The following is an 18,311-nucleotide window of genomic DNA, read 5'->3' on the forward strand; positions in this document are numbered from 1 at the left end:
CTACTTGACAAATACACCAGTAAAGCCAGCAGCCTTCACTGTGGCACACCGCAGTAAACTCTCCTGCGCTCACTGCCCCTCAAACCCGCGCACGAGAGAGACCACAAATATGAGACAAATAGGCCAGAGAAGCCTGCAGCCCTCGCTGAGGCACACTGCAATAAACTGACTCAAGATCACTGCATGCTCAGGCTCTTGAACCATAGAGACCATCAATGACAAAACTACGACGTCCGCACTGTACAAAGATCGCTCCAGCCGAACAATACCAAGTCTGCGGTATGTATACCTTATACCACATCTGTGGATACAGGTCGCCGGCATGGCCAAGCACCCATGCATAATAGAATGCAGCTATGGCTATGCTTTCCGGTCTAGCAGCACATGTAGCCGTCCACACTGAACACCTGATATAACTCTACCTCTGCCACTAGCATACTGCGACTACCAACAAAATAAATTCTGTATAGCTGGCCACACATCGACTCTCTCAACAATTGCACTCAATCGCAAACCACCAACAGCGCCCACCCATGCGCCTGGCCTCTCCTTGGGCTGCTTAATCGAGCCTAGCCAGCCACCCAAGTCCTAGACTAGCAAAGAATGCACACATGCATCTCCTAATCTAAAATGTTCTGAATTTTCCAGTACATTGACTATGGTCACTGAGGGCGTTCCAACCAGGAAAAATGCACATTGAGGCCACACAAGTGGGGAAAGAGCGCTATATAGATAAGCAAATACAATACAATAGAAGCGCTTAGCTGCTGCAATTCTTCCAAACAACTACATTTCTAATGTCTTCCAAAGGTATAAACCATTAAAGTTTGTATGGAGATTCTGGACTGTTGTGTTAATATAGCGATTGTGCTTTAATTAAATTACATAGTGTTCAGGGTTCCCGATTCTTGAGGTGATTGAGCTGGAAGATTGGAGTTTTGGATAAATCAATGGAGATTTTCCGGTCTGTATTACCGGAGAAGTATTGTGATTCTCAAAGATGATTGGGTCTCGAAATAGGGAGACATTGACTCGCTCCTGGTAGTGTCTACGGGTGTATAATGCATCAGTATTAAGCAACCTCATAATTGGTGCATATCGTGAAGTTCAATTGAGGAAGGGAATTGAGGATAATTCAGGGTTCTGAGATTAGGGAGTAGTCCAAATTTGAAAATCGTTGGTGTACGTGTGAATGGTGCAGGTGTAGTCCCTACTGGCAGGGTTAAAGTTTCCCCAAATGTCTGTCAAATGTAAATTAGAAATGTCCTGCATAAGTGGGTGTGTGCGCGCTTCTTGAGATTTAGTTGCATGGGACTTGTCCATGTCTGCATTTAAAACTGCTTTAAGATCTCCCCATATAATCTGTTTTGAAATTGCATAATACATTGGCAAATCCTAGAGTAAAAAAGATCTGTTCGTTTGGGCCATAAATCGAGAATATAGATGGGTATGTTACCCCTGCACCTCAAGTTGACACCCAAGTACATCCCTTGATCATTCTTCATTCTGTTAGTTTCTAAAAAATAATCTTCTTTTGCAAATTGGGCTACACCTGCTTTTCTTTCTGGTTATGAGGCAAAGAATTGATGCAGGAACTATTTGGACGTCAGACAAGGTCTGATCTAATGAGATGGGGGCTCTTGCAAAACAAATCTGCTTCCGATCTGTATGTTTTAATATAAACACTTCTACTTAATAGGTGAATTCAGCCCATTTATGTTCAAAGAAATAAACTGGAGGGAGGACATTTGTGTGTGGCTGAAGATCGAATGGGCCTTCCAAGTATGACATTTTAAAATTGGTAACTTGGTTGCTACGAAGTGGTTGGGTGTTGTTGTTTATGAAATAAGCTTGGAGCATAGTGATTGCTTCATGATTGTATTCCTGTATGCCATGTTTTACTTTGCTTACCATGGGGGAGTGGGTGATGTCAAATAAAAATGCCTTGGATTGAGTAGGAATTTACGGGCCCCATGAGGGAAGAACCATGGATTATTTACCTAATGAGGGACGTGAATTTCTGATGCAGCAGCCTCATTATCGACAACAATAAAGGAAGGAGGAAACCTGCTGATAAGTAGTCGTATTGCTTTAAGCTAAGCCCAAATGGTGTAAATCGACAATAGGAGAACATTGTAACTCAAATTGGTTTCGTATGGTGAGTCTGTGCTTTGCTCACCCATCCAAGGTCTTCTAAGATTGTGACCCATTCTGATGTGATGGATGAAACCATCCCGCTTTAGAGGAGGGTGTATTGGATTGTTGAGGTATTAGCACCTTGCTCAGAGGTTTGTGTGCCGACTGATGCTCAAGGGGGTGGGGGGTGGAATTGATGTTGCGTACCTTCATATGAAGAAAATAACCTTAAAGGGATATCCCCATCGATTGGAGATGTTTTCAGTAGACTGGAGGGGCTTTGTAAATTGCCGTCTTGGAATGGTACTTGAAGCAAGGTCTTGAAAACGTTTGATCTTGGCTCCTCTAAAGGAAACGGTGTTCTGTAGTCTAGCCTTCTTAGCCATGTAAACCCAACGGGGAGTAACTCTTCGTGTTGGAACTTTGTGAAAACCCTATGCACGCGTTCTAAAGTCGCACCCAGTGCTCCAGATAAGATTTGGAAGTGGGAGTATTTTACTCCCCATTTTTTTAAAGTTGGGAGTAAAATGATTTTTTAGGGAGTAAAAATGTAAGTCCAGTTCCCAATGCGAGTATTTTATAAGCAAGTACAAATGTTTTAACTAAAAAACTGAATATTTTTTGTAATATGTATTTTTTTGCCCTTTGTTATTCATACACATTAAAAGATACATGTTTACGTCTTCCAATTAGGCTGTTTGAAATAGTAGTTTCTCCTGTGGTACTATGTGCACTACTGGTGCAAACATATCCATGGAGCTGTATGGTGAAAGCAGGAGCGCACGATTCTACATGTCTTTTTCCTATTTTTTGTTGGGAGTATTTTTACTCCCCGTTTTATTTTTTGGGAGTATTTGTCAATTTTTGGTGCGTAAAAGTGGCCGATACACACCTTATCTGTATGGCTGGTCGCACCCATACCAGATGATTCTCAACAATGGAAGTAAAATGCCCTTGAATTAATTTTGTACATCTGAATTAGCCTTTTCCCTGTGGATCCCCTAGAAGATTGATGTTGATCTGTTTTCGTTATCTTCTAGTTTTTCATCGACCAGGCTGCTTATTTCGATAACCTCTTCCAAGAGTGGTTTGGTTAGCGGCGTGATGACAGAATGTTGTCTCCATTTCACCTAATTGTGGCTCTTCATCAACAACTGTGAGGGGTCAGAAATGTGAGGCGGACAATTTTGTGAAGATTGTTCAAAAGATGCCATATTAACTCATAAGGTTGGATAAACTCCTCACTAGTGCTACCCTGAGGATTTCCTTGCCTAAAATAAACTAAAGGAAACACTCGAAAGGTTTCAGTCCATCACACTTATACATAGAATAACTTGACAAGCTTATATATGGCAATTCAAAAACAGTTGATGAGGAAATCTTGTCTTGTAACAACAAAGTTCAAAATCTGTTCTTTTGGTTCCAACTTGAATTCAACCAACAGTTCAAAAATGTTCAAGGTTTTCCTCTTTCCAATTGTGACAAAGGGCTCAAAAATGGCTTCTTCATATAAACCAAGAATACTTCCATAATTCATCAGGCTCAACTAAAATGTCTGTCGGCATAATTCTGCAACATTTCACAAAACACTTGGTTTAACAAAATTAGATAATTTCAGCAATATTTTAGTGGTTCTGCCTCTTCAAGACATCGAACCACACCATAGTACTTCAATTACTTTAACCAGATCCGCTCACCTGCAATGCCTAACACTACAAGGTTATTTGCCCTTGTGTACTCTCCTGCCAGGACAGAATGAAACTACTAACTAAAAGTACTTCTGTGGTAAAGGTTATCTTGCAACAATCTAGGAATTTTGTTTGCTTCACAACATCAATTTTAAGTGTCTTCTGAGAGAGCAAGAAACAGTTTGGTGTTGCTTGTTACACACTTGTGATTGCCACACGTAATGCAGGTTATGCTCCACTCCACCTGAATGCCTTCTGTCAGAAGGACAGCCCCCTCCCCGTCACTGTTTCCCTGCTTCTGCATCATCCAAATGCTGACAACGATTCTCTCTCACTACTTTGGCAGTGCGGGTGTAAACCAGTTCCTCTCATGACTTCCTTTACTTATAGGCAATATGTTTTACAAACACTTGCATTCTTAATTGTCCTCTCTTGGCTTTGGCAATGTTGGTTCTTTATACCTTGCCTTGATATAATTCTCTTTTGGCTTTGGCAATAGTTGTTTGTATTGGTTTCTCATGTTGTTGCCCTTTCTTCTTGCTGGCAGTTAATCTGACGCACATATAGTCACACCCTTCTTGTCTGATAAGTTCTTATTCTGCCACCTGCTCTTGTTGAGTCGGTTTGGTTTACAAAAAAATAATTGGCCTGCTTTATATCCATTTGGTACTCCCATAAATGTTTTCTTTATGCACGTCACTTTGCTTGTTACTTTTATACTTAACACTCTTGAATTTGGCAAACGGATGGTTACAGAGCGCTCTGGTGTCACAATAAACTAGTGAACACCGGGTCTTGCGTGCATGTCTGTTTGCTTCGCCCCCTGGCAACCTCTCCTTCTCAGCTTCCCGTGGCCAGCGCCAGTTCATAAAGGAGCTCTCTTCGCTTTCAAATTGCATGCTTCCTGACCTCTGCAATCAAGGTCTCAGACAGCAGACACCCTCCCAGGACCGGTACCAGTTTGGTTGAGTGGCCTCAACTTCTCTGCTCTCCTCTTCTGCTGCTCCGGTGAGGTGCCACAACTGTCCCATCTTCTTGCTACTGTTCTTTTCTACGGCCTGCACCTGAGGGGCCTTTTTATGCCTCCCAGTCTCCCTCAAGTGTGGGTCATTACCAATAATGGGCTGCAACTTGCATTCTTGTGCCTCTCCACAATGTCAAAATCAGCTTTCCTAATTGAAATATCAATACCAAGGTCATTTCTCTCCCTTTTTATAGTCCACAAAAGAGCATCGTAAGGATTCAATTAAGGATTTTGCTTCACAGATAAATGAGGGATTTTAGGCTGTGAATTAATAATATTTAAAGACTCTTCCTTATGCCACTGGGAATCATAGGAGCTTTCATCTGTGTTCATATCAGTGACTTTAAAAGGAGTTTTCTTACTACCAGTACATAACTGGTTATGATTGTTTTCACGCAAATTCAGATAGTTTGCTTGGGAAAATAAAAGCTGTATGATGGCAATCCATTGCATATTCCGGTATCAATATTTCCTTCCTTGAGGAAAATGAATCCAGCGTCTCGTCCAATGTAGTTGTCCTGATCACCTGGGGCCCTTCTCCTCCCAGGTGATCCTCCTGGCTAATGCCACCCCCCAGGATCTGGTTCAGGAAGCATCTGCCTTTCCTTGCCACCTGGGGAAAGGACTCCGTAGGATTCTGTACACAACATTTTGATTAGGTTCTCTGATGTAACATTTCAATTCCTGTATAGAGGAGCCCAAATCCTGTTTTACAGAATATAAACCACTGGCAAAATCTCCTTTGGTAGCTGGGTTGGATTCTTCCTCCGGATTGGGAGCATTAGTGCTGGATAGAGAGAGGGGGTGACGGTCTTAGATGGTTGTTGATTGGTGTTCATGTTTAATTGTTGGCACGTCAACAAATCATTGATGCAAGATCAATAATGTGTTCCTGAGTGGCATTGTAAGCCAGTTTGACAGGTTTAGTTGAGTCTGGTGGATGTGTGCGCATGGCACAAATGGAGTAAGGGAACAGTCAGTGAAATAGATAGGCTGTCTTGCTTGATGGTGGTCCTGGAAACCAGCACTCTGCACCACTAGAGGGCTAGGAATGCTTCAAAAGCTGTAAATTGGTGTGATTGAGCCAATTTAAGATGTTTGGTTCTTCCTCTGGCTTAGTTAAAGGATCGATCAACCAAGTTATTAAGGCTGGGTGCCTATTTGCCTTAATGGGGTTTTGAATTAGTGACTTCTCCATGCAATCAAATGGTAAGTGCAAGAATCTCATCGCTCACTGGCCAGATGTGAGGGGGAGGTTTTGTGACTGCTCCCTGGGAGAGGACTTTGCGCTAGGGAGTAGGTTGTTTCAGATCTACCTGTCCAAGTGGGCAGGGGATGTTGCGTGAAGGGGTTGTGTCCCAACGCCTGATTGGGGAGAGCAGGTCAGATCTCTGGTGCCAAGGAGTGCGGGTGGCCAGGCTTTGAGGAATTGACTAGGTCCTCTGTGTCGCCGTGCTGCCTCCGCTCTCACAGGGCCTGATCGTCCACACGACGTGAGGCCCTCAGCGAATCCCATGGATCTCTAGGGTATACCCACTCAACCTAGCTGCTTTAAAGCAGTGGAAAACTGCATGTGCTATCCGGATCGTCTCCTGTCACCACATGGTTCCAAACTCCATTGCTTGAGCGCTCTCATCTTCTGGAAGTTGCTCATACAGCTGCCATTTTGATGTTGCGCATGGCATCTTCTCCACTGACCAATGAGCGCTTCGTGGCGAGAGCTGCCAAAAACTGTGGCCCGTTAGAGGTCGCTTAGGTCCCATAGTACTTGGTTGCTTTTCGATTGTATGGATGCGATCAGTAGGGAGGTTCACTTAAGATATATTGCAGTGCTGTGGAGCTTCGGTGTTTGACGTCGTAGTTGTGCCTCGACTAGGCCACACATTTGGTAATTCGTATTCGGCAAGATGGTGGTTTTGAGCTTGTACATTGCTTAACCTGCAGTTGAAAACTGCTGGCAATCGTGCGCTATCGTATGAATGGTTTGCAGAACTAATATTGAATAATAGATTAACATGCAAATACTCTTTGCTCCCAAGTAAATACATGAAAGCTTTTTATCGGATCTTGTTCGTATATTTGCCAACTAAACGGGTTTAAATTCATAAATGTTGCATGATTAAAGTCTGCATTTGCAAACCTGAATACATAGTTTGCTTTTCCAAAGGTGTGGACATTGCCAGCGACTTCAGGCAACGTGGAACGACATGGGAGACAAATACAACCTCATGAAGGCGGCCCAGGTTTATGTAGCAAAAGTGGACTGTACTGTGGACAGTGAAGTGTGCTCCGAACAGGGCGTCCGAGGGTACCCGACGTAAGTAAAATATGATGTGGGCATTTGTTTTTATGTTCGTTCTCTTCCTGCTTTTGATGCAAACGTTTTTTATTTTTTTCGCAGCTTAATTTTGAAATCTAAAACCTCAGACAACCGTTCAAAAAATGACTGGCACAGTATTTGGTTTCAAGCAGTTGAATGTGGAGTAGTTCCTGTTTGGCAACAAAAAATAATTACTACATGATGGTGGGAGTCAAGGTGTATGGTGTTTTTAATCATTTTACATTTGTTTCTGAAAATAAAAGCACAACGGGAACGCTTCCTCGTATAGTACATATCATCCTAACAAAGTCCACATTGCAGGGCCCTTTTCACTTTATTTTTGTGCCCTCCCCCTATAATTTCTCATAATAAAAGTGGTTATCCCCGCCCCATTTCTTTTTATTCTTTTTCAACCATGGCGCTTGAGGCGTGGCTTTCTGGTTTGACCGATCATAAAGGCAGTTATAACTAAAGCCTGTACATTGAAAGTTAGTCGTCTAAAGGGTGCCTGCGGTGCAGTCCTGTTCCTTATTCCTCCTCCAATAACCTCGTTCTGGAATGCTGCTATTTCTGCCTTACTCCTAGTTCCAGGGCTCAGGCATTTGTAGAAGGCCATGGAGTTGGGGGGAGGCCTCACCTGTCCCCCACAGATTGGTCCCGTCTTTGACTGGTTGCATATGCAGCAATTGGTGGTTGTGAATACTATTTTTCTTATTTTTTTTTTTTATTACTTTGTATTTAATTACATTAGCAATTTTTACAAAACTCTTGTTGCTCATCTCTAAAGAGCCACATAATAGAAAATACCGGAGCAACAGGCGTTGTTTTCACACAGTAATCGGCGAGAGCACGCCAGGGGAGCTGTATCACTGCCAGTCTCTTGTTAGGGTAACTCCCTCACACTTTGGTCTTCAGAATTGATCACCAAGGTGGATCGAAGGGTGATCATGTCAAAAGCGCTTTCCAAGATTTTTACAGACGCTATTGTAAGAGGATTCAATCCAGCACTACAGCTAAGTCAATGCCTAGTCTGGGATACTGAATGGAAACCCTTATTGATATATCTTTATGTCCAGTTCATGAGTTCTGGATGACTACCCCTATATAACGCCCCTCTCTTGGAACCCCCCTGACCCCACTGAGCCAAGAAGTAGTTCTGTTTTGCAAGTTTAAACGGTTTATTTGAGAATGTAAACAATATATATATATCACACTTTATAATAAATTAATAATTAATATCACACTTCAGAACATGAGCAGTTAACAACAATGGGTAATGTTCTACTAATAAACTGATTTGATTACCCAGGAGTAGTATAAAGGATGAGGTAGCACGCTTGGGAATAGGAACAGAAGAATAAGGTGGTAGAGAATGCTTTATCTAGTTTCAGATGGATGCAATGTTGAATGAAAATGCAATACAGAAAATACTCCATATGATTTCAACAAAACCATGTAATCACTTTTCTCTGGCAATCCACTCCCCCCCCCCCCCCCCTTATGCAATGTAAGGAAATGAAGAGGAGCGCACACAGTTCTTAGGAATGCAATCAAATGTAATTCAGTTCACCCCAGCAAGCTTAGACTACAGAAGTTTGAAACACAGGCCCAAAATGCTTTTATATGTGCTGGCAATGAAGTGAGGAATATGCTGAAAATGGTTTTAATTCCCTTTAGGAGGTTCAGGGTGAGTGAAATATACTTGGGATGAGTTCAGGCTCACTTTAGCAAGGATCTAGGAGTAACTAGCAGGTTAAACGAATTTTTGGCAAAGGAAAGCAAGGAAGCTGCTGTTTTCACACGTGGCTGGATTTTTAACCAAATCGCGGCAAAATTCACGAATGCGTGAATCACGAATATGGCAAAAGTATAAGGACTAGCAAGTCGGTTATAAGCTTGTTGAAAAGCTGAGATTCTAAGCTTTCAGAGGGAAGTTAAACCAAGTTCCTAGCCCAAACGGTTCCAGAGATACGGACGCTTAAATAAAGGTGGTTTTTCGGATTTGAAATTTTAAAAGTTGAAAGCGACAGGTTACAGCTTGCAGCTAGAAAATGACAGGTGACAGCTTTGCAAAATAACAAGTGACAACTTCTAGGAGGCAGTTCTGGTTAGTTTAAAATAGTTTGGATTAGATTATTTTAACTAAGAGATTGGTTCTGCACAGTTCTGCTAGGTACTCGCAATATATTTTTGAATTAGGCCTCGCCACGGATCTGGTCAGGTTTTGGACTGGACTCCGGTTCTGGTCTCGGCACTTCACAGTGATCTGGATCAGCTCTCTGGTTCTGATAACAGCGGTCTGGGTCACTCTGGATCTCTGGCCTCTGGTTCTGGATACTGCTCTGCTTTCTCTGGGTACAGCACTGCTTCTGGATCTTTCTGGCACAGGGTTTCAGGCCAGAATCAACACCTGGGTCCGGCTGTGAATAGTCTGCAAATGGGCCTGCTGACAAATACTTTTGCTTGCAGTGGGCCTTCTTGGTTCAAAGTTCTGTAGTCTCTGTTTAGCTTGGAAGTCTAAGTGTAGGATCTCTGGATGTGAAGTCGTCGGTCAGCATGCTCCGCAGCAAATGGAATTGAATCCCTCTACCTGTCCCAGCAGTCTCTTTTTATGTGTTTTGAAAGTGGGTGGAGTGGCTAGCTTTCTAGGCCCAACCCCTTCAGAGTTCTGATAGGTTGGAGAATTCTTTGCGTTCTCACTGGAGAACAGGATTGTGTGTCAGATTGATGTCATTTAATGGCTTGCAGAAAGGACACTCCCCTGGCAAATTGCACACAAATCTATATTTGACCCAAATACATATTTGCACAGGTACACATTTGTTTAAAATTACATGCACCCATCACATATCACATGAGGTATACTCTGTTCAAACTCTGCTCTTCCTGGAGGCTTGCATTCAGAAATGGCAACTTTTTGTGCTTTTTAACTGGTTTTGCAATATTGGTTTTTCATTAAAAATTATACACATATACACGGCCTGTCCATAAATACTCCAGTAAATTCCCATATCTCTAGCTTAAACACAGAGTATGTGGTGTCAATAAATAGCAGGGTTTTGCCCCAGAACATCACACAAACTCCCAACGCGTCTTAATACGTGCACAGAAAAATCACAAGAATTATGGTATCATTTAAATAATTTTGACAAGTCCGCACCATGAGTTAGACATCTTTCTTAAAATCATATTCTGGCCAACAGGGGTGTGTCTTCCCAGGTCACATGGTGGAGAAACCAGTTTATCCAGTTTCTGCCAAGCTCAGAGACCCTGCCCCTCCCAGCTTCTGCCAAGAGGAAGCTATTTTACGATTCCCCCAATAAACCATCTGCCTGGGTCCTGGAAGGCCCATTGTTCAAGAGGAAGCCATTTATGACCTCCCCCCAATAAACCCTAGCCTGGGTCCTTTGTTTAGTCTCTAGCAGTCCCTTGGTAATTCAATCAGAGAGGGGTAACCTCCCCTCAGAATGCAGCCAGGCTTGAGAACTGCTGTGGATCCAGTTTCACTCCAATTGGGGGAAGTTGTCAGGCAGAATCCAGTTCCTTAAGCCAGGCCCCAGCTAATGTCACTTTTAGTTACCCAGTTTTCTGCATTCAAATAAAACTAACGATGTTTACACATGCAGCTAGAATGCTGATTCTAAGTTCAAAACTATGACATTTTAACAGTTGCCAACTATGTGACACTCAAAAGTAGGTCACTGAGTTAATTTAAACATTTCGATTTTGGTGGTTTTAATCCAGTTTCAGTTAGGCTGCTGACATGCATAGCTCAGCTAGTTTTGTTATGAACATTGTTTTGGGCTCTTCATCTTCCCAGATTTAGTATGCACACATACTTCATTCTGCCAGATGTCCGCTGGTGTTCAGTGAGATTTTTGGATGTGTTGCAATGTTTGAAAATAGGCATTTTGAGCTGGAATTCAGAGAAACAAAAGGTGATTTTAAAGTGCGGTTTTTCCTTTGGCACACATTTCACTCATGGCACCCCGGCCCATCCTGCTCGCACTGGTGGGTGGCAAGTTAGGCAACCATTTTAGTGTGCACAAACTGCGTGGTTCTCCTGGAGTTTGGCGCACATGTGGGCTTTTTGGCCATCTTGGATTTTCTAAGCCCACAGCACCAAATGTTGCAGCATGATAGCTCAAACGTGGGTCCGGACAGGTATGTGGCTCTATCTGTAGGTATATGGTTGTGAATACTATCTGGGCAGGATGCTGCCGTGTTTTCGGGCCTCCTCACCTCAAGGTTTATGCTACGATAGCGATGTCCACATCAAACGCACCAGCTTTGCTTCTTGATTATCACTGACAGTCTATTAGCATCTTGGCACCCATAGCACTTGGGGAAATGTTAAAGCAGGTTTTGATCAGGGTCTCTATACTAACAAAGTCTGCTTTTCGAAGACGTGGACAGGACTCGGGTGATGCGCATAATATCAGACAAAGGCAAGATGACAATCAACAGTTGGCCACTGGCTCAACTTTCTTTTTCGCTCCAGTCGTTCCTCTACTCCACAAAAAGTTGAGTCAGCATAATTGTCTCCAATTTATAACACGTTTTAGTTGAGTAGTTTGACAATTCGGACCATACACACAGCAATTGTCAAAATGTTGTCAAAATGTTCTTGTATGTTATTTAAAGTTTTTGTAATTAAACCTTTGTGCAGATGTATTGGTAACTATATGTACTTAAGCACTTGGGAGTGTTGTTAGCATTTCTTTTTACTGTAAATCACTTTTTGAAGCTTTTCTAATCCCGTTCCTTAAATAATGTGTATATATAGGAAAATAGTCTTTTGAATGTAAGAGGCGTATCTATTCCACACCAACAATGGGGATTTCTATATCCTTCTCCAGCAGATGAGGGCGATTGGGACGTGGATGCATCCTTATAACAATCCATAAATGCAGGTTTGATGTCACGACTGCCCCTGGGTGGTATCAGTGCACGGTAGTCAACACAACCTTGTCAGGACCCCCCAGGCTACGTTTGCATCTGTGGTGCAGTCTCTCAACTCTCAGGAGTTTGAGTGGGGTGTTTACTGGGACAGTGAACACTTTTCACAAATACCAAATGCGGGAATACCCACACACTATATTTTTTATAAAAATATCTTTGTACAGTAAAAGCTTGATTCAATTGGCACCATTGGAAACCCAATGGTACTGGATAAACCGACATTCTGGATAACTGAATTTTGACTGCCAGAGCCAGATATCCAAGTTTCCTGGCATGTTTGTTTTTTAATCCAGCTATATAACCGGCAATGTAAGTGCTGCTTAATGGAATGTTTCCAGTCAACCAAGCTTTTGTGGACAATGTGGGAAGAGAACAAAATACTACATTAATGGGTGAATACACTTCACAAGATAAATGTAACCGCTAAGTAAAACGGGCTTTCAAGGGGCAAATGCAATCACAAGTGAGTATAATACTTTTCCTAACTAGGCCAGACAGAGTTTTAAGATGGATCACTGGATATCAGTTGTGCAAATTAGGACACACTTCTGCGCAAAAGTTAGTCTGTGAAAAGGTCCGTAGGAGAAGTTTCTGGAGCTCCAGTGGAGTTTAAGGCACAGAAGGCTTAAGCTGACAAAGGGGACCCAGAGAAGATTTCAGCGAACAAAGGACCCTCTAGTAGCGCCAGAAATGGGGAGAGCAATACTTTGGGCTTAAAAGCAGGCAGTTAGAGTGCATGTTTGGAGAGCACTGCAGGTTCCAGTTAGGGAAAACCAATGCAAGGAGGAAGCCACGACCCTTGGCAAGGACTGTTTGAGATTTGGTGGTTTGTTAATCAAGGGTCCAAGCTAGAGTAACTGAAAGACTAAAGATGCTGCAGCTGGTGGTATTCAGCGATGCAGATGAGAGGGCCACGGAGAAAGGACTGTGGAGTTTGGTGGTGCAGTCGCAGGACAAAGGGCAGCACAGGCCCCTGCAGCTTCCCAAATTGGAGAGGTGCGGCCAGGGCAATTGCCTTGTGTCCTGGGATGAAGAATGAGTCCAAAAGGTGTGGATAGGTTTGGGTTCTGGCACTGAAAGGGACCGCCCCTTTTGGATCTGATGATGAAGACTGTCTGGGTTTCGTTGAGACAAGGCCTTCAAGCAGAAGTTATCCAATAATCCCCATGGGAGAAATGAACAGTCAAAAGGAGTGTTCGGATACACTGATGTATTTTCGGGGTACTCCTGCCTTAGGAGTTCTGGACTCAGAGCCAGCCACTCCCTGCTTTGCAGTAAGCCTGTTGGGAGGAAAACCCAGAAATATCAGCATAAACTACAGGGAGCTACCTCAGAAGGTAAAAAGTGGCCTTTGTAACGACAATCTAGTTTATTGTATGTTCAACGTAGAGCAAAACTGGAAAATGTGTGCCAGCAAAATGTAGTTTCTATCCTTGTCTTTCTGGTTCCTGAAAAGGTTTGAGGAGAAGGTAATCTTTTGTCCCTTGACTTGAAAAGCTGTCGTGGATCATTTTACAATTGTCAATGTTTTTGGCTCTCAATGGTTTTGGCTCAAGTTTCCTCATAGATGCCAAATGTAAAGCTTATAGCACGTTGTTTACTGCCTTTCTCGTGTCTGAAGTGTGGGGTTTGTCCATTTGTTAGACCTCTTTCAAACCTTTCTTTCACCTTAAGTCCTTAAATTATGGGAATGCCCTCTGATTGATATAGTAGCTGGTTTACAGTGTTTGGATCATGCATGTTCAGCATTTGTTGGACCCAAAAATAATTTCATGTGACTAGCAAGCATCGGGAGAGGGCTGAAGGCATTGATTTAATATGAACTGCTTTTTTGTGTTCGAGTAATTAACACTGCATCATCTAGTAAGAATGGAATTGTACACTACAGGAATGTATAGGTTTATAATTGAGATTAAAAGGCTTTGGTCTCTTTACCTGTGAATCCTTCCGTACAGAGCCTTTAGGGATGAATGTAGTTGCATCTCGTATTTGTATTTAATTTTATTGAAGGTTGATGGTGTTTGACCCAGAAACACTTGCGAGAAAACAAACTGTTAGGGCAATTCTGAGTCCGGTGCAGTACATTAGAAGGGAGAGAGTTGGTGAGGGACTGACACATTGGTTGTTTGGGAACACACTGACGATATACAAGGTAGTATGAACAATGGGATGGGATGAGGTGAATCCTCAGTAAGGTGGAGAAATGTGAGTGTAAGAAGAGGAGGTTCCTACTTTGGTGAGAAGATGGAGCATAAGTGCAGACTTAAAAGGATAGTAGTAGTAGTGTTTTTATCGTGGACAGGAAGGGGAAAATGGTGGGGCAGGACCTTCATGCCAAGGAGGGACTTGAAGCGTGGAGTGGTTAGGTCATGGAAGTGTAGCAGGTGATGGTGTTCTCTAAGCAGGGCATTTGAAAACGAGCAGTAGGAATTTAAAGAGAATGTGCCCTAGTCCCACCCCCGCCTGCCCCATTTTGAAAAGCCACCCTGCACAGAGCTGGGAAGTGGGCACGCTAATGTGCAGTGGGGCTGGGTTGTTTGGGTGGTACAGTTGAATACGTTCTGAAGTGGGCAGAAACAATGGGGGGGTTGGGGTGGCAAGAGGAGCAGCCTGGTACAGTAATCCAGGTGGTGAGTACCAAGTTTAGTCTGAGGGTTTTGGTAGTGCTGCAAGTGAGGGGCAAGTTTTCCTGATATTAAGTAGGTTAATCCAGTTCACATGAGGGGTAGTAGTGAAGTTCACTGTTGGGGGGGGTGGGGGGGGATTGCATGCCTTAGGGAAGGAGGGGAGTAAGTCTGCTAGAAATGTGATGGGTGAAGAAGGGTATGGTGCCTTGGGTGCAGGAGGGTAGATTTCTTGGGATTGTGGAGAGACTTCTGAATATACGAGCAGCAGGATCCAGGGTAAAATTTGGGCGGCAGAAGATTGGTTCTTGTCTAGAAAGGGATGGTAGGACAACTCTGAAGTGATCAGTTGTCTGAGTGAGGATGTGTAGAGGTTTAACGGTATGCCTTGTGTGTGGGGGAAGGTGTAGGATGTTTTAACCAAGCAACATCTAGCTTTCCACCCCAGCCAGGCACGCACAATTTTTTCCTTTATTTAATCAAGTTCTTTTTATGAATCTGGGACCCCCCAATTTAATAACATTGATTTCTTGTAGCTTCCCTCCCCTTTCTGGACACGCAACACACAGGCTTGCACAGAATGGATATTTATTAACCAAATGGAAATAATTGGATCAATATCAAGAAAAATACATAGCCATTCTGTGAAGTCCAATTGCAATGATAAAAAATAATCAACACTCTAGTCACTTCAGTTTTCAATGCTTATACCAATAGACATTTTGTAAGCTGCGCCTCACCATAGTTATCTCTACATTTAATGCACCCTGAGCGCACCTGCACCATGGTTTGAATACATGAGAATCCAGGAGGAACCTTTAATTGGTGAAAAAAAACAAAGTAGTTAATGTATCCCTGCCTATCCAATTCTTGCTTCTTCCCCTTAATTCAAAATGTACACCACCCCGCCCTCCCTTACTCAATATACAAGTCAGAATTTCAACAGCATTTAAAAAAATGCAAGAACGACTGGTTCGTCATGTATGTATTTGGCTTCTGGAAAGGAAAAAGGTAGGTTCAACATATGTAGGCTAAATCCCCTTCAGTGATGTAAATGCGCACCTTTCTCACTTTCACTGGGAAACGTTAAACCGAAAGGGGAATAATCAACCACTCACTCTTTGTCTGGAACAGCTTATATTTAACAGTATTCTACTCTATGGCGTACCTCGGAAGTGACTTCAATTACTTTGTCTAGGTATGCACACAGTGAGATGTCCTATGCTCTTCTGTGCTTGTACATTGTGCAGAAAAGGAGTTGCCCGATTTCCCCACATACAGGCCAGAGATGCTATTTCATTGATCTATAATTCCAGAAACACACACGCTTATGAAATATTTAGTTCACAGGATATACAGTCGGTTTCTTTCGTCCAGCCACTCAGGACTTACAAATAACAGGGCCAAAATGTAATCTAATTTCCTTGCTAGAATCCCGCACCTCGGATTGTTTCCCCTTTAGAACATACTCCCATATGAATTTCCTTTGGCTTAATCACAGATGGGTGGGCACCCTCTTAAGGACTGGTTCAATTCTCCCCCTTTCCAATCCCCCCCTATAGAAACAGGTGAGTATTGTTCCTCAAGATGGCATCCGCTCTCCTCCAGTCTGTTTTCTATTCCTTCCACTGAATAAGGCCTTGGGCTTTTACTCGTTGGGCCCCACTTTCAGTCTTTGCTAATAATCCATCAATGGGTCCAAAAGGAGAACAATCTATTTCTTGTCTTCTTTATCTCCATCTGTGATTGAGTATGTCAGTCTGAGTGTGTTGAATCCGTTGTTCAGGTATGTATTCTTCCCCAATCTAATTGGACTGTGCTCCAAAAGTGAGATCACAAGAGACTTACCTCTCCGCAGCCCTTGGATATATTAAGGAAGAGGGCAGTCTGGTGGGAGTAACTTCTACACCCAGTTCCCCTCCCATTTAATGTGATGTCATCTCTGGAATTTCCTGCATTACATACTGCCACATTCTTATATAATGAAATCCACACATTAACATTTACTAATTTGCTCACCAGATTCCTCTCTGGCACGAAATCAATTAATGTAATTCTCATCCTAATAGCACAAATAATTTCTGAGTTATAGATTGTTCAATTTAACTCGCATCCACATTTATACTCCAATAATGTTACTTTCTCAAAGAGACGGGCTCATCCCTGGCGACGCTATGACATTTAATTCACTAGCAAGCATCAATTCTTTGCAAAAAATTACAAATTTGCCTAATTAAAACTGACATTAGCAAAGATAATTTTGGTAGCCTTCAATAGATCACATCTCAACCTGAACATTTCGCAAAAAAGAATTGCGTTTCTATAAGGGTCTGTTCAAGAATTATGGGTTAAATGGTGAATCCCACTGTTCAAGAAAACAAATTATAATGCCAAATATTAAATGGCATTGATGATATAATCGGTTATTTCTAACGTGCTCAATACCCAGAAGTTTCTAAGCGCGGACCCGGGGTTCGAACCTGTGTTGCTCTGTCGTCATTGCTTCAAGGCAAGCACGTTGGCCCCGAGCCATCCTCCCGAGACGCAGTTGGGTCTTTCATCCACAGAACATCTGGTGTCTCCAGTTCTTTGCGGCAAGTTCGGGGCTGATCTTTACGACCTAGAGGTCTGGCAGTGATGAGGTCTTTGAAGTTTGGTTCTTCAGGCTTTATTTTGTTGCTGCCCCTCTGACCTAGTTGGATTAACCTTAGTTTTTCCAGGTATTTACTTTTGTACCTTGACACGGTTCTAGGAGGTGGAAGATCAGATTAGGCACCACAGAGCTGCAAATCCCCAAACCCCTCCGACAAATGGATGCAACCCATACATCCTTTTAGGATTTACAGTCCCACTCACCTGTTCATCTCTGTGAGAAAGCATGGTATGTATTTTCAAATCTCATTTTGGGGTAGGTGGCATGAGCAGAATAGTTCAGTTTTGGCTTCCTTTTTAAAGTGGCCCCATTCACACTTTCAGCTTTTAAAATGTACGTTTTCCTGTTCCACCACCACCACCACCACCCCCCCTGATTTTTACCTTTTCCCCAACAACACTGCAGCATAATACGCAAATTCTCTTGAACTCCTGTTCTATTAAGCAGTTGCCATTTTATCAACAGCTGCAGGTTATTTTCTGGTACTTGAAATGTTCATCTCGGACCTTCAGTTATAGTTTCTATTTGAGAGACTACAAAGCATTTCACATGTTTTCCTACTGCTGTGTGCAGCCTGCAGTTGCATGTTGGTTTTGAACTGCACAGCTTGCTTGCATCTTTTCTTATGAGTTGGCGTCTTCTCTCCCGGTCATATCGGAGATGCTTGTGTGATGGCCTGATGGGCAAATTTTAGGAAGCCACCCAAAGTGAACAGGGAGACTTGGTTTAGCCAAAACCCAATCAATGGAGAATGAGCCGCAGTCGAGGCTTGGTCTCAGGAGAGTAGGAGCGTGGTCAGGGGCCCAAATGAGTCCACACACAACACAATTCTGCTTGGACATTCAGATATTTAAGAATGCACCAAGAAATGAGACTAGAAGGTAGTAATATCACACAAAACCAT

General features: G+C 42.8%; 1 protein-coding gene across 1 annotated transcript in view; it reads left to right on the forward strand.

Annotated features, from left to right (window-relative positions):
* The window catches only part of TXNDC5 (thioredoxin domain containing 5), a 141,644-nt gene that overhangs the window by 35,000 nt on the left and 88,333 nt on the right, over positions 1–18,311 (forward strand). Inside the window, exon 2 of the mRNA XM_069613492.1 lies at positions 7,016–7,165. Coding sequence (XP_069469593.1) covers positions 7,016–7,165 — 150 coding nt within the window. The remainder of the gene's footprint in view (positions 1–7,015; positions 7,166–18,311) is intronic.

This window comes from Ambystoma mexicanum, chromosome 5p (genome assembly GCF_040938575.1).
Source record: "Ambystoma mexicanum isolate Mex_15411 chromosome 5p, UKY_AmexF1_1, whole genome shotgun sequence".
In the NCBI taxonomy this organism is placed as follows: domain Eukaryota; kingdom Metazoa; phylum Chordata; class Amphibia; order Caudata; family Ambystomatidae; genus Ambystoma; species Ambystoma mexicanum.